This window comes from Erpetoichthys calabaricus, chromosome 18 (genome assembly GCF_900747795.2).
Source record: "Erpetoichthys calabaricus chromosome 18, fErpCal1.3, whole genome shotgun sequence".
NCBI classification, from domain to species: domain Eukaryota; kingdom Metazoa; phylum Chordata; class Cladistia; order Polypteriformes; family Polypteridae; genus Erpetoichthys; species Erpetoichthys calabaricus.
Genome location: NC_041411.2, coordinates 4,303,607 through 4,320,349, shown reverse-complemented (window position 1 = coordinate 4,320,349; position 16,743 = coordinate 4,303,607). Strand labels below are relative to the sequence as shown.

General features: G+C 38.0%; 1 protein-coding gene across 1 annotated transcript in view; it reads right to left on the bottom strand.

Annotated features, from left to right (window-relative positions):
- tbc1d10ab (TBC1 domain family, member 10Ab) overlaps window positions 1–16,743 on the bottom strand; it is a 72,350-nt gene that overhangs the window by 18,275 nt on the left and 37,332 nt on the right. The window contains exon 2 of the mRNA XM_028824237.2: window positions 9,573–9,672. Coding sequence (XP_028680070.1) covers window positions 9,573–9,672 — 100 coding nt within the window. The remainder of the gene's footprint in view (window positions 1–9,572; window positions 9,673–16,743) is intronic.

Below are 16,743 nucleotides of genomic sequence, written 5' to 3'. Positions count from 1 at the left end.
ACATAAACACTCAAAAAAACAAAAACAAATCTTATGTTAATGGCATAGAAAAAACAATCCGGGTATCTTGGCAGCAAAAGCCCCAAGTAGTTCACACCCCACTGTGTCAAGTAGTTCCGGGGTTTGTCTGCCTGTCTTCGGCTTCACCTCCTTGCTCCGTGTGCGCTTCCTGATTTGATGAAAGAAAACCCAACTCCTACATAGGGACACACACGGTTACCATCTTTCACTGCTTTTGTTAACTAAAGCCTATTTCACATTTAACGACTTTTCCAGTGATTTCCAGTTTTGTCCTTGATTTATAAAACTTAGCCGGCAGTGCACCAACATTAAGAAAATCGCCTAATGTGATACACTAACAACTCAGAACACATATTCTCTGACTGGCTAGGATAAAATCAAACCAGTCTGACTTTCTCTTTCATTGAAGATGAAACAGAGGAGAGCCGACAACCACATGAAAATCAAGCCATAGAAGGTAGCAACAAGGAACAATGAACACCCGTGGTTTAAACATCACAACCAGAAGAGAAGCTTACCATTACAAAATGACAAAAAAATTAAAGGGTAGAAATTGCTGCTAAACCCACTGCAGCTGTTAACCGTCTATCAGGTGGCATGCTATTGACTGTCAGTAAAAAGGGCAAGCATGACTACACTGGAAGATCGGCCCTCAGTTGGCCAATGTGACATGGCTGTGATTTTTAGTCATGTAATTTGACATTGTGCCACAGCGGGTTCAGAGACTGATCGGTAAGTCTGACATGCCCTGTGACAAAAAGTCACACAATGTGACATCAGCTTAAGAAGACTGGCTGATCTAAACAAGCTTTTCAATTTAAGGTTACATTCCATGCGCATGTTTAAGGAGGACAATTACACCAAAGGAGCTGTTATACTATTCCATTAAAATCTAGCAAAGTACAATGTCATATTTTAAGTAAACCGGCGACTATGCATTTTATATGTAGTGCCACATTTTGCCAGCATCAGCAGTACTTGCATCCTTAAAAGCAAATCATATACGTTTTCCATCCTGGTTGTTTGCCTTCTGTAAATTTCTCTAAAATGACACCTGTGACAGTGAACACATTAATTGTAAAATCACATTAAGTATCTGTAGAGATCAGAAGCACTGCTAAATGGTAATGGCTATTTACAGATTCCAGCACATAAACACTTCTGATTACTGCAGCTGTGCTTCTGGCTTTTGTTGTACACTGACAGGAGTCATTAGCGGAGATAGTGGATTTGGTTTGCCACTTTTTCTGTGTATTTCACTCTCTCTAAAAAATGGCATGTGTTGTATCAAAAGTAAAGACTAACTGCAAGTATGTAAGAATTCCATTCCTGTTAAAAAGCTCCTGCACTTTTTTTTCTTGTCACATACCAGAATGCAGACAATCCAGTGAACATTTTCTTACTCTACAAGTTTTACTTCTATAAACTTGGCTTCTTTTGTTTTTAAAGGTATCAGTCGGTCATAAACTGTGCATGTCTCCTATTACAAGGCAATTTAAGCTATACAAACTTAAAACAAAACATTCTGACCGGCAGTCAGGTTTTTGGTCCTTAAAAGGAACTGAAACAACAAAGTCCAGGAATTCAAAAAGCAACTTTGTGACAGAAATGGCATCCCCATCATCAAAAGCATCAGGCTTTACTTTAAAGACCATACTATTAGCATTTACTACTTACTAATATTTTGCTGATAGCCAGATATAGAACTCCTAATAGGTACAAACCCATATCAACCCCAGAATTAACTGACACCATGGTGTGTGAACTACTTAGGGCAATTGCTGCCAAGATACCCAGATTGTTTTTTCCTGCCATTAAGATAAGACTTGTTTTTATTTTTTGCACACAGTGTTCTGAATAAAAGCATTTCAAATACAAGATGTGAAGAGCATTAGGAACAATGCACTTAAAGAGAACAGCTGCTAACGTGTCAGTGAACGCTTTATTAAAAACTGCTATAATGTTCGCAGATTATTTCCTCTGATCACGCATCTTCACAGCATAGAGCATTTCAATCTTAACTGTGAGGCGTCGACTGGTGTGGAGGGGATGAGAAGCTAGTGGGGGGCCCAGGATGGTCTGTCTGTGCACAAACGTACTGTTTTTGGTAACAGTGACATCACTAGCAATATCCAGTGATATGAAAACATCAATCATGTGAAGAACTACTGTGCCACATTTAAAGATCAACAGACACCTCTTTAATTTCCTAATGGGGTACACGACACAATGGTAGCGCTGCTGCTTCACAACAAGGCCACGAGGGTTCATCTCCCTGCCTGGAGTTTGCATGTTCTCTCAGTGGGTTTCCTCCGTGTGTTCCACAATCCAAAGGCACGAAGGTTGATGAGCTGGCATTGCTAAACTGGCAATACATATACGTATGGTGGGTTCACCCTGTGATGGCCAGGCGCCCTTGTCCAAGGATTGCTGCTGTCTTGTACATGTTGCTTGCTGGGGTAGGCACCAGCATCCCCACAACCCAGCAGGATAAGCAGATAATGGATGGTTATTTTATTTTGGGATGGATTGAATGGTCTCCTCTTGTTTCTCAAATCTCTTAAGAAATAAACTTCAGAGATGTTACCAAGATGTGTGCATTGCACTGTGTATTTGTATTCTGTATGTCAGCAGTCACTGTGACCACGTGTGAGCCACATGTTATTGTAATAAACTAAAATTGACTAAAAATTACTTACACTCAACAGTGTAATGAAACTAACCAGTCTTGCAGTCCCATCCATTGAATAAGAGCTTGTGTGTTAAAGTAAATTTTATGAGTGTCATTGAAGACTTCTCAATTGCAAAAGCGCAGAAGTGAATTCTGGAGAAATTGGTGGGAGTAAAATAGGACTTGTTACTTATGAAGTTTGTTTTAAGAAAGGTTAAAAGGATATGATAAACAAAGCAACAAACACAATGTTTTGCTCAGACAGACAGACAGATACAACTTTGTTTCTCCCCAGGGTAATATTTGGCAAGGAGTGAAATGCTATAAAATACATATTGGTTCATATTGTTAATTATTTCTTTTTCACTTAATTCCTCACAGCGATGAGCATTATAATGTTAGTTTCACAGTCTGTGAAGGTGATGCAGGGTCCTTTAGGACAGTTCCGTCCCAGGCCCCCACATCTGTAACAGTACCTCTGCCTAACTGGACTAGAGAAAAACTGAATTTTGAGCTAATGTTTTAGCTTCCCATCTTCACCTCATAGATGTGAAGGGCAAGAACACGCACATTGATTTTGCTGTGGACTTACAGCTCAATGCTTTGAAGTTCCATTTATCTCACTGAACAAGAAGGTAGATACAATAGATTACCTACTCCCATGAGATTGTCTACCATGTTTAAAAAACTGCAAGCACAGAGGCTTGACAGGAAAACAAAAAGGAACAGTTAAACAAAGGTTTAAAATGAAAAACAAATAATAGGTCAAAGAAAATGGAGCATGCAGATATATATAGCAGACAAAATATCACCATGGGTGTAACACACGCTAATGCACTCAGTGACAGCTATGATTAACACCACAAAACATTAACAAACCTTGTTTGGCATGGTGGGTAGTGCTGCCACATAGCAGCACCAGGCTTCAAGATCTAAATCGCAGCCTGCTAAATGCTTGTGTGATTTTTGGAATAAGTGGATGGATGATGAAATATCCAAAGCTAATTTATCTAGGATCAGCCGCCTAGCTGAATTTATCATGGTTTTATTTTTCAGTGTAAGCACTAAGTCTAAAAAAAGATTTTTTTTATTTTAATGCTTAAAAAAAAACAAAAAAAAAACAACCAATGGTCTTAATTTCTTTGTTACTGTATTAATGTGAAATAATGCTGAAAAGGACAAAATATGGGTTTGATACATTCCCAAATAAGTATTTAAAAAAAACTGCTAAATTAAATGCCAGAAAAACAAGCCCTGGTTACTTCCATATACAGATTAAATCAAAACAGATTTATGTCCTTTGGGTGGAACAGGCAGCCCTTGTACCTCAAACCAGAATAAAGTTTTAATGGGTGGGGGCGAACTTACTGCCTCACACAAATGAAACAGTGTGTGCTTGACATTTCTGAAGTCCATAGTAGAATACGCTTATTATTTAGGGTTCCAGAAAAACAGAGGATAAATTCAGCATGATGTCCACTGCACTGTATCAAGTCAGGATACCTGTCAACCCATTGATCTTATGGAAGAAGAAAACCTCATGACATACTCTTTAGAAGAGGATAAGAGGCGTACTGTGAAAGGGCTATTGGTTGGTCTGGCAACCCTTCCAAGTAACAGTACTCATATTATCAAATATTTCTTTTTCAGTTAATTCCTCAGTGTGATGAACACTATAATGCCAGAGGCACGTATTTTCAGAAATGCAGCTTCCTGCCCATTATCAGACTTCACAAGCATGAACACTGCACTTGCCAGATGGCCTCATCATTGTCACGCTGCCAGATTTGTCTGTATTCCATGCTTTAAAGGGTTCCACCCATCTTGTGGCAATGCTAACACTCTCCCTGTCAACTCCATACACCCAAATGAAATCAGCACAGTCCCTGCTCAGAGGACTGCGTTAGTAACATGCCAAATACCAAATATTAGTTTTGACATTAATTTTGTCACAATGGACTCTGTCCATGTTGCAGTCATTTAAGCACTTTCCACCTCCGAATGAGTTCAAAACTCATCTTATTTACACAGGAGTTAACTTCCTAATCCCAAGTCACCGGCTGTCAATATGTGCATTTTACTAACCTGCTAGATCTTCTAACACAGGATCCTCAGAAATCCAAAGACCTGTTTAATAATTCTTGATGGACAATCATTCTTCTACTCATTGGTTGTCTCTCACGAGCTCTGCTGGTGAACAGATTCATGGGTAGCCATTCTTATATCTTGTTTCAACACTCCCCTGTTCTCTCTTAGATTTCAATCCACTTGACTCCAATCCAATGTAATAATTCTACTAATCCAAGTTCTGTCATATAGTCGCGGGGGCTGTTTATCCTCTTCTCTGTGCTATTACTTTGTTTACTTCATACGGACGCTTCACACTTTAAATGTAAGCTGTTGTCTGTCTTCTGTGTTTTTATTCGTATGTATCCTTTTTTCCTTGTGTGAATGACACTATATGTGATAAAAGCTTATGTTCTACAGCATTTGGACTTAGAGGACACTACCACTCAAGCACAACTTTTGACACAGCAATTTCAGCAATAACACAAAGACCTCAATGTTTTTGCTAAATTTGTGTAGAAGCACCCCACTTTAACAATGCGAGCGTCTCCTAAAGACAAGGAGTGGCCACACCAAAGCTTTTTACAGAATCATCTTCGGTTGCAGAACTGCCTTTTTTGATGGAGAAAAAAAAAAATTCCACTGACAAAACCTTGCCAAATCAGAAAGGCCTTTTCTTGGGACAGTCTGCCAAGTACTTGTTCTCCTAAACCAGGCATAATCCTCAGTACTCAAATGTAAAAACATCATCTTATGACTGGGAGCGGCTCAGGAAAGTTCTCAAAGCAGCCGCTGTCTAACAAACAGATCTTTGAGGGATTCACACTTGTAGGAATTTTCAGGTCACATGATCACATGGAAATTGTGAACTGCTGCCTTCCAAGAGCAGGATATCAGTCTGCACTTAGCACAACAGCAACTTTACACAACACTATCTCCATCTACCCAAGTGTCTCATGGGCTTTGTGTGGTCATTTTCTGCTGTACAAGCAACAACTGTTTGTGAAGATGTCATTTTAGCAACTGCTCGGATTCTTTTAACCCAGCAAAGTTCTAAGGTTTGTTATTAGAAAGAATCATAAGGAAAAATGTTTGTAGGCTAATAATACTAAATAAAAAAAAAGAGAGAAGAGGTACTAGATTGGAATGACATGATACCCACTTTAGGGCTTGACAGCTTCACGGGTGGCTTCTTATTGTGAATGGCCTAACCAAATGCAAACATGATGGGTAGCCTTTTGAGTTATCAAACGCTCAGCTGTGTCTGAGGGAATGAGAAGAGGCTTTTCTATAATAAAGCCTCTGATAAGAAATGTCTCGTTTGAATTTATTCCAAGTTACTATATGTAGGATGTCACCATATCTTAAAATCAAAAAAACATGGCATCCACATTAAGACTGGAAACTTTAGATTTAAAGCACCAACCGCTTTATGATGATTTCATGTAAAAATTTTCATAGGTCTATTCATAGGCCTGATTCACAAATACATGCATGCACCAGCGTATGCCCATTTTCCATTAATAGTTATTTAACCTCTTTATATGCTACTTCTGTTTGTGTCTTTAAAATGCAAAATAAACACTGTGAGGACTGCAAAGTTAAAAATTAATGCTCAGTAGCACCTAATGCGATCAACTCAATTATGTAAAATAACTTAAATCTGGGGAGGCACTTTTAGACTATACAGAGGTTACAATCCAGGTTTAAAAGACAGTACAAAAACAAAACAAGATAAAATATTAACAACATTTTCAAAATGCTTCCTCTTTACAAAAAGAAAGCCACAAACAAAACTTTCACCTTCCAAATTTAGCAAGTCACCACACAGAACAAATAAGGCAGTAGTTTAAACTCACAAAAATAAAAATAGAAGAAAAATGTGATAAAGTTAAATTGGCAACTGTGGTGGTCTTGGACAGATGTACCAAAATGTGACTTTTGTCTTTATTTCAAGGAAATGGAGCTCCTGGTCATTCAAGGACAAAACAGTAATATAAAATGCACAAAAACCAAAATCCTGAATGTTAACTGAAACCAGTGGACTATTAATAAGGTCATCATCTGATGAAAGCATCAGCAATGAAGAAATGATGTGCTACTGACAAAAAGCATGTCTTTAATGACACTATTTGATAAGGAATTTAATGCCTTCAAGTTAATTTAATTCATACTTATTCTATTACCAATAAGAGTAATCTGGAACACTATTGATGTATAAAAATGGAATAAAATCCTTAAACAGAGAAAATATAATATTACAGAATATTAAAAAATACTAATTATTTATCTGACCATGTCTGTCATGTGGACAGAGTACACTGGAAGTTTTTACTTTTATGTACTATTCAAGATGCAAAACATCAGCACCATCATCAGTGAGTAAAATTAACTTACCATGAAATTTGTCTTCCTGGAGACGCATTAAATTTCACTGAAAGACTGACAACATTAAATATACATATTTTCTCTCTCTCTCTACATACATATATCATTAAAAATAAAAATCAGATACTAGTAAAATATACTGATGATATTATTATATAAGAATATATGATAATATTATCCAAGAATAAAATGTACAAATATAAATGTTTTAGATCTACAGTACAGCTCCAATTGTATTATGCTATTGATAAATCAGCATGCTACAGCATAGCTATAGATACCTCAGATAAAGATGTTCAATTTTAAGCATTTTCAAAAATATTTCATCAACAACAACTTAATTCTCTACCATATTAACCAGATTAATACAATTGTTGTAACTTTAATGCTTAATACTAAAATGTCGCCATTAAATAAAGATAGACTTTAGAAACTCTGAAAAATGGCTTTATTTTGACAGCTGATATTTGACCAATCGAGAAACAAGTGTTTGACAAAAATTATGCACCACAACAGTGTTATAGGTTTCTGGACCAGTTTAAAAGAGCCTGACATTGCTGCTAAATAAAAAGAGTACCATGGTATGACCATGAAATTAGTGGAGATGAACACCTTATAAAAAATGTAATGCACGTGAATATTTGAAGACCCCCAAAGGGCTACAGTGGCTGCAAGTTTTCCTTCCTGCCACTTCATTCATCAGTGATCAATTTCTGCTGTTAAGGAACTTCTTTGCCCTTCATTTAAATTGCCTTATTTATTTAATACTCGCACCTCTCGATTGCTTCTTTTTTCTTTAAATGGCAGCAAAACAAAAAAGAGATGTGAAATGAGCTAGCCAAGTCAGTTACTCGAACTCCAAAAATGTTCTTAATTAGAAGCTGATACTTAATGTTATTTTATTCCATGGCTTGTTTGTGCTCCAATTCTGCCACACCACACATTTACAAAACAGTTGATTTTCTTCTTTAAGAGCACCAACAAAATACTTACCTGACCTGAGCAGATCGACTTTATTTATTTATTTATAAAGCACTTTAAAAACGACATCAAGGCTGACCAAAGTGATGAACAATACAAACCCAACATATCAGACATACAATAACCAAAGGGTAAATGAAACAGAAACACAAACACATAAGAGCTGAAGAGATTCATAATAAAAATGATACAGATAGCCAACATATCATACTGGGTTAAAAGCCAGAGAGTAAAAGTGTGTTTTTAAATAAGATTTAAAAGACAGCTAGTGAAGGAGCCTGCCTAACGTTCAATGGCAGATCATTCCAGAGTTTTGGGGCTGCAACTGAAAAAGTCTGATCACCTAGGAGTTTGCATCGTGCCTTGGAAACACATAAAAGCATCTGTAAAACATTACTGAGACCTTCACCTTTCTTTACTTTTAGAAATTATAAGATGGACACAGGTTAACTGGTTCACTTTGTTTGTCACAATTGTTTGGCTGGTAATTAAGGAAAAAAGGAACAACTGAAGGGTCTGAGTCTTAAACAGCATGTCAATTAAATTGCAGGCAAAAGGCAATTAGCAGCAAAAACTGGGCAGTAATTAAGAAAATGATTAGAATAAAACCTGCAGACAATGTCACCCTCCAGGATTTGAGCTGCACACCCCTAATCCAGAATAACACATGTAAAAACATAAAATGATGTAATTGAACAAAATGTATGTGTGTACAGAAAATAGGACAGAATGATCAAACTTGTTTGTGTTTTGCGTATGTGACAAAAAGCATGTATACTTTCTGGAAGTTTTCTTTTGATGATGTGTGTGACAAGAAAATATACCTTTAGGGTAATGACTTTACAAAATTGGAAAAATACAATGAGTCAGGACGCTATTTTTATTGCTTACGTGGTCAACGATCAGGAGATTAGAAAGGTATAAAAGAGCAAGGACATCTGCGCTCGAGGCAGATGAAGCGCGGTGTCCTAGGACTGTGTTTCTCTGTCATTTTACCTTTGTCTGGTATGTATCAATAAAAAGGTTTTTACTAATTTTAATTTTCTTCTCTGTCTTCAGTCACAAAAAGTGTCCACACACAACTTAAATCACAAAAGTGGAAATTTGATGCAGTTGCCTAAGAGAGTGAGCAGTTGGTGGAAGAGGCTGGTGGGCAAGGAAACAGATGTATTTTAATTAGAAATGCCACTTCAGTAGGTTATCTATCATTGTAGAAAGAAAGAAAGAAAGAAAGAAAGAAAGAAAGAAAGAAAGAAAGAAAGAAAGAAAGAAAGAAAGAAAGAAAGAAAGAAAGCTGCATTGCATCTTGCAGAGATAATGAATTCCCAAAACACCACATGGTGCACCACTCAATCACTCTATGAGCACATAGCTCGTATGATGGGCCCACTGTCAGTGCAGGTGCATTGAAGAGGAAGACGCCAAGTCTTGCAGAATTACTAACCTTCTTGTGCCTCTTTGCCATCCATTTGTCCCAGCTGTTGAGCATGTCCAGCCATTTGGCTTCTCTCTGTCTCAGCACCTCTGGGGGAATATCTTCAATTCTGAAAGAAAATACACAATACATTGTTAAAGCAAATTACTTAGCCATCCATTCTTAAATTAAGAGGAATAAAGTCTCAGGGCATAGCATTTGAGGTTTCCTTTAGTTACCCTTGTTAACACAGACTCTGCTTGTGGTTCAACAATGCAAGTGTATGCATCTCACTTTTGTTAACCACACCATAGGCTAGGCTAGGCTACACACATACGTGAATTCTTCAAAACAGAAAACGCTTTCTGCATAAGTACAAAAGCTGGTGAGTGTGCACAGACGCTGAACATTTCCACACAACAATAAAGGTATGTATTTCTTTATCTGCACTACATTAAAACGGTCTTGAACTAATTTAACAATTTGTAAGACACTGAACTACAACTTTAGCATCTTTGTTGCTTCTATATTAAATTAATTGTCCATCTGACATGAATAAAGTACGATTCATCCATGTCTATCAATCATATTGTTCCTCTCTCATCCAAGTATCTGTTACTTGCTATAGTTTCCACAAAAACTGTTGTTTAATTTGATTGAAATTTGAACAAGACAACCCCACTAGATTTCACATGAGCTCCACAGGAAACACAGCCAACTTGGGGGTGGTGGAAATGCTGCTTTGGACACAGAATTTAAGACATTGACACCAATAATATATTTAAAGATACTGTGGTATATTACGAAAATACAATTTCCCTACCTTGAGATCATAAAAATATACTGCATGTTTAAACAAGGATAAATCTCTCTAGCAATACTCCTGTGTCAGTTAGGAATTGTGAGAGCAGCCACCAGGGCCACTGCAGCTCTTGTGACAGTAAAACCTTCATGGCAATTAAACTAATGAAAGCTTTCCAGTGATGACTAACATTTAAAACAGCCATCTAAGAAGCCTGGCCAGCTTTTGGCTCATTCCCAGATGCTGACTCTAAACATTCTGGCCAGTGACGTGACAAAGATGTCAAGCCTGTCGGTCTGGATAAATCAGAACACGCTCGCCTGGAGACAATTTCACATCAGCCCCTCAAATGCAGCTTCATGGCAAGGAAGATACAACAGGACTGAGATTATGTGACAGGAATAAACAAATAATAGTGTGGTGGGTTGCTGTTTACATTTACTGCTTTCTCAAGGGAAAGAATAAAAGGTGAGAAATTCTCTTTTCTCATTGTCACAGTTCACAGAGTCAAACTAGGCCCCAGGCAAGATCAAAGGGCAAAATACATTCTACAGTTAACGACAAAGAAACCTGAGGCATTTCTACTGCCCCATAAATAGAAGTTGTGTTGCTTCACATTTTTCAAGTTGTCTACCCATAACCCTTTATTTTACAACTTCCACTTAAACCAGAAATCCCCTTGAATCAGCACAAATGCAGCTTAGGCGATTTGAGCACTTGGCGTTTCAGCACTACATCTTAGAACCACAAAGGAGGGTTGAGCCAGCTTGACACATGAATTTGGCACTTTAAGTGACAGAACTGACTGATTCATAAGCTATAATTCAGTTATACAAAAATGAGGCGGCCACCCTGCTTGCACGACAACTCCAGTTACACACAGAACATTTACCCAAAATGACATCTGAATAATCAGGTTTAGGATTTTCTTTTACATCTTTCTTTCTATATACACCATATGACACAACTCCCACCAGTGTTTCAGCAATATATAAGCCCCCCCAGTAACTCTCAATAACTTTGAAAAACAAAAATTTGAACTATAAAAGTACATTTTTATTATATGAGGATTATGATATGCCACAATGTTATAAAAACAGAGTGATATTATACAACAAGCTGTGTCCCTTACAGTCTTCCTCATTTTTTGCAGTCCATTCATTGCACAGACCAAATACTAAAGCTGCACGTTTGAGCAATATGCTTCAAAACAGGTTTTACTGGCAGAAGTAATGCACAAGAACACTTCACATGACTTACACCAGTACACAGTGTTAGAGCACTTTGGCAGGTCCTTGTCTCCCGGATTCACTCTCTTTGCCTGTTTGTACTTTCCTATGCAGACTACAAATCTATTCTCTTACCAGTGCAGCAGTGAATCACAACATTTCGGCTGTCCGTTACTGCCAGAGAAAGGAGCGCTCGGCTTCCCAGTTTGCCTTTTTTTTCCTAATTTGATTCTTCACCGACTACTGCTTTTTTGGTCTCACTTGAATTATCATGTTGGCATGACGAGATAATCAAAACCACACTAACATACAAGTGAAATAAATCCTTCTGAAAATGCATGAGCAAAAACAAAATTGACCAGGATATGACGACAGACAGGTTTAGTGGCCTTATTGAAACATGCCTCTATGGCTGCGGACTGAAAGATTTACCGGTAGACCATAGTGTGATGTGTGTTCGGCCAGGGTCCACCTGACCACCTCCAATGCAGCAGTGCAATAGATGACATCTTGTGCAATAGTGTTCATGTGCAATTAAGGTCTTATGTTGAATGTTTGTGTTCTACCTTATTTCTTCTTATAATTTATCCTTTTTTTTAATTATATTTTATTTATATTGTGACACCACAGGGACTGCACCTAATTTCGTTGTATTTGTTACAATGACAATAAAGATATTCTGGTTCTGAATGTACTGTTTATACTTGGGCATGTACTTTATGTAAATCTGGAGGATTCCACCAGGTGGCAGTGCAAGATATCATCACGGTGATCGGCTTCATTGAGTTGTGAATTGCCTGAAACACCCAATAAATTCCCAGGACACCTTGCCATAATAACTCTGAAAAGGATGGATGTTTAATGATTACAGTAATCCCTCGCTACTTCGCAGTTCACTTTTCGCGGATTCACGACTTCGCGGATTTTATATGTAAGCATATCTAAATATATAACGCGAATGTTTCGCTGCTTCGCGGGTTTCTGCGGACAATGGGTCTTTTTACTTGCTTCCTCAGTTGGTTTGCCCAGTTGATTTCATACAAGAGATGCTATTGGCGGATGGCTGAGAAGCTACCCAATCAGAGCACGCAGTTAAGTTCCTGTGTGCTGCTGATTGGCTCAGCGACAGAGTGTTGCATTAACCAGGAAGTCTCATCTCACTCATTCAGCATTAACGTGCTACTGCTTCAGGGGCCGTGTCTAAGCACCAACAGAAGATGCAAATGATTGCAGAAAAGGTAAAAGTTTTGGATATGTTGAAGGAAGGGAACAGCTACACCGCTGCAGGACACCATTACAGCATCAATGAGTCCATGATTCTTTTTATTTAAAAAGGAGGAAAAGCATATAAGATCTACGGCCGCAGTGTCCTTTAACCAGGGCGCAAAACGAGTTGCAAGTGGACGTGATAAGGCAGTAGTCTGGATGGAATCTGCTTTAGGAATCTTTGCAACAAGGTCAATGACGTCATGACCGCCTACAAGCTGCTACGTGTACTTCGCTATACAGTAAGTGTAAACTTATCTACCGATTTCATATTGCTTAGCAGTTGTCCCAGTTATTAACAGAGTAAAGGGTGGGTTGTAAACAATACAGGGAGGGTTTAAAAACATCCAAATACACGTTAATTAATTAAATAAATATGGTGTCCCTACTTCGCGGAAATTCAGTTATCGTGGTCGGCCTTGGAACCTATCTCCCGCGATAAGTGAGGGATTACTGTACATCCATCAATCCAGGGACGCACCCACTATAGCAAGCATTGGGATGGGGCATCAGCTCATCACAGAGGGAATATGAGCACACACACACACGCTGGTGTCATTTTAGCATCACCAAATCCCCAAACATGCATGTCTTTGGAATGAAACCGGAGCACACTGGAAACCCACCAGAAAAACAAATGCAATCTGGGAAAACCACAGCTTTGACTCCCTGCAAGGCAGCAGCGCTACCACTCTGCCACCCCCACATGTGTGTGGATGGATGGATGGACGGACGGATAGATAGATACTTTATTAATCCCAAGGGGAAATTCACATACTCCAGCAGCAGCATATTGATAAAGAACAATATTAAAGAGTGATAACAATGCCGGTATACAGACAGACAATAACTTTGTAATATTTGTGTAATTATTAACAGTATTAATTATTTAAATTACATTAACGATTTATCTGTAAAATGTAACAAAAACAAAATAAACTATGTGAATTAAGGCAAAATTTCCACTTTAAGCACAAAATAGACCTTTTTTTCTTTGTGTACCTAATTTCTTGGTCTCTGTGGCTAAAATACTTATAATACATGAAGGTGCAAAAAACACACCAAACCATTCATCACACGTCGAAGCATGCACACTGATCCTGTAGGATCTGCAAAGCAGTTTGCTGTCACATGTTGATAGTAAACGAATACTCTGACATCACGTTCCAACTTGAACACACCACACCCCCACGATTTTTTTGCTGGTACTTCAACTCGTGTACGTGTCGCGTTAATCTCTGAGGACGTGCTCAGAGGACACGTCAAATGAACACTCGGAACGCGTGCCAACCATGATGTGTGTGCGTATGCGTTCTGAGAGTGAAGTATAAACCGGCCCTAAGACCTATGTGTAGGCCTTTATTTGGGCCAGCAGGGATATAACAGTAAATAGGTGCCATTATACCAGCCTTTCAGGCATACACCATAATACGGTTCCCCCTAAAAGTGGCTTGCCAAGTTCAAAGAGTTAACATATTCCATTTGTTTGATGGATACACAATGTGCACACCTTAGTGCTGCTTATATATGCATTTTTAACACATTATTCGGTCATCATAAGATACCAGAACAAGTAGCAGTCTGTCGGTTCAAAAGTATTAAACATTTGGGCCAAAACAGACAAAGATAAACTACACCAGGAACATTTGATGTGCAGGATGGTGGGATGGAGATGAATTTCTTGGCGACAATTCAAAGGTTTCTACAGGGTTTTGAGAGATTTTCCGTCAATTCAAACCAGAAAATAAGTAATGAACACAAATAAACAAATTTTTTCTCCAGTTCAATTGGACTTAAAACTGTTTTATAATTTATTTGTAATTTAAATATACTTTTTATCTCCGGAATGCAGATCATCATGTAAAGAAGAAGGGAAAAATGTACTTGATCCAGGGTTCAAGAAAACCAGCAATTGTGCTATCACTGGCATGACAGTGCCATCAATGGCATCTTCCTCTGACTGTGTCTGTACAAGATTTTGCCAGTTCTTAACACACTTTTTCTGCCAAGCGAAGATATTTATCTGTCAACTGGCCACAATTCCACAATTAATTAATGAACAGATAATGTTGGGTTCCCTTTATGTTAATCAGTTTCAAACCACTTTGTCTTCCAGTCAGTTTAAACAAATGCGTCTTTACTGTACCCATTTTGCAATTAGTTAAGTTTATATTTTTTGTTGTTTCAGAGAACAGTTCTTTACAAAAATAAACTGAATGTAAGGAGGACAAAACTCATTAAGAAAAAGAAGAAAAGCACACAAGTGTTTTCTAATCTGAATGCGAGATGAACCCTGATAAACGATTCCAAAGTAGAATGATACAAAAGTCTTTTTACTTTTTGGAGGCTAATATGCCTCTCATTTCTTCTCCAATGATCTTGGAAAAAACCTACAGGAAGCATTAAGCAGAAATGAAGCCAACGCTGCCACATTAGCAATAAATTTAAGCAACACTTTATGCAAGTGTGTGAAGCTATAGCTTGTTAATAAATAACCACAAGTTCTCCTTTTAAGGTCAGTGCCACAATATTCTGGACAGAGTCCAGTCGAATATTTCTATCTGGCTTTTTCACACAAAGAGAGTCTGGTGAAATTCACTATTTGGTGCATACATAGAACAGGGAAAATATCAAAAAGAGCAATCAAAAACCAGCCTCAAGGCAACAGAGACAACATTAATGTAGTTTAACCTGTACCAAATGCTCTTCACTCCACAACTCGTGTTCTTCTTTTGTGTTCAATTCTACCAGTACAGATTAGACATAAATTAGTTCTTTTTGAGTTTATGTTGGTGAAACCTTGGCACTGAGTGACTATTTGATTGAAATTAATAAACACACACACCTTAATATGCTATAAAATCTTATAGATGACTACACACCGAAATTTGTTCTACCTAAAAAACCACTCACACAGTCTATTAAGTTGTGTAAAAGGTAACTGCTGTCAGTCTTTAAAATATAGATGACAAAAATGGAGCAAAAATAAAAGATTCAGATTAAGCATACCTTGCTAAAGGAGTATTAAATATCACTTTATTTTAAATGCCCTGTGATGGACTGCCGACATGTCCACGGTTCACTCCTGCCTTGCTTCCGATGCTAGTTGGGATTAGCCCCAGCCCCTGGTGACCCGGGTCTAGATTAAGTGAGTTAGGAAATTGATTTACTTGGAGTACAGAATTTTCTGATGGGTGAATTGGACCGCCATCATTAACAGCACAGCTTTGTACTTCAGTGTCCTTTACTTGATAATTATACTGTTTTGTTCACATAAAATACAAAACCGAAATCATGCAAATTCTTTACCTGAAGAGTTGCTAGGGGTGATTTAAATAATTAAAAAATGAATAATCAAGGACATCTCCACCACACTTTAAACACAGACAGGATGTCTGATCATTTCAGCTGTGCTGCTATAATGTGCTCCACCAGGAAACAAAAAAGATCTGGCTAATCATTTCGCTTAAAATAGTGGGAAAAGACCATTTGTGCCAATCTGTGTAATCAGTAACAGAGTACACTCATGACGTCCCATACCATGCACCTTTCTGCTCTTTGACTGGCAGTTAGCATTTCAAAAATCAGATTCTTGGCACATCAACACCAGTTTTTCTTTAGCCATCCATGTTAATTCAGTAAATAGCCAGTTAATGGTGGGGGTAGTGTTCAATGTGCCAAATAGGCACCTGGCTCAGCATTATTATAATGTGCAGAACGGTTTCTATGATCCATCTCCATCATACATTCCCAAACGGTTTACTCAAACTTGCCATTAATTCTGCTGCATTTTCCATTGAATATTTGGCAGACACCCTTATATCAGGTGACATACAAGGTCAGGACACAGTATGAATGTGGAGCGTGAACAGGTTAAGTGACTCACTCACAGTCACAAAGTGAG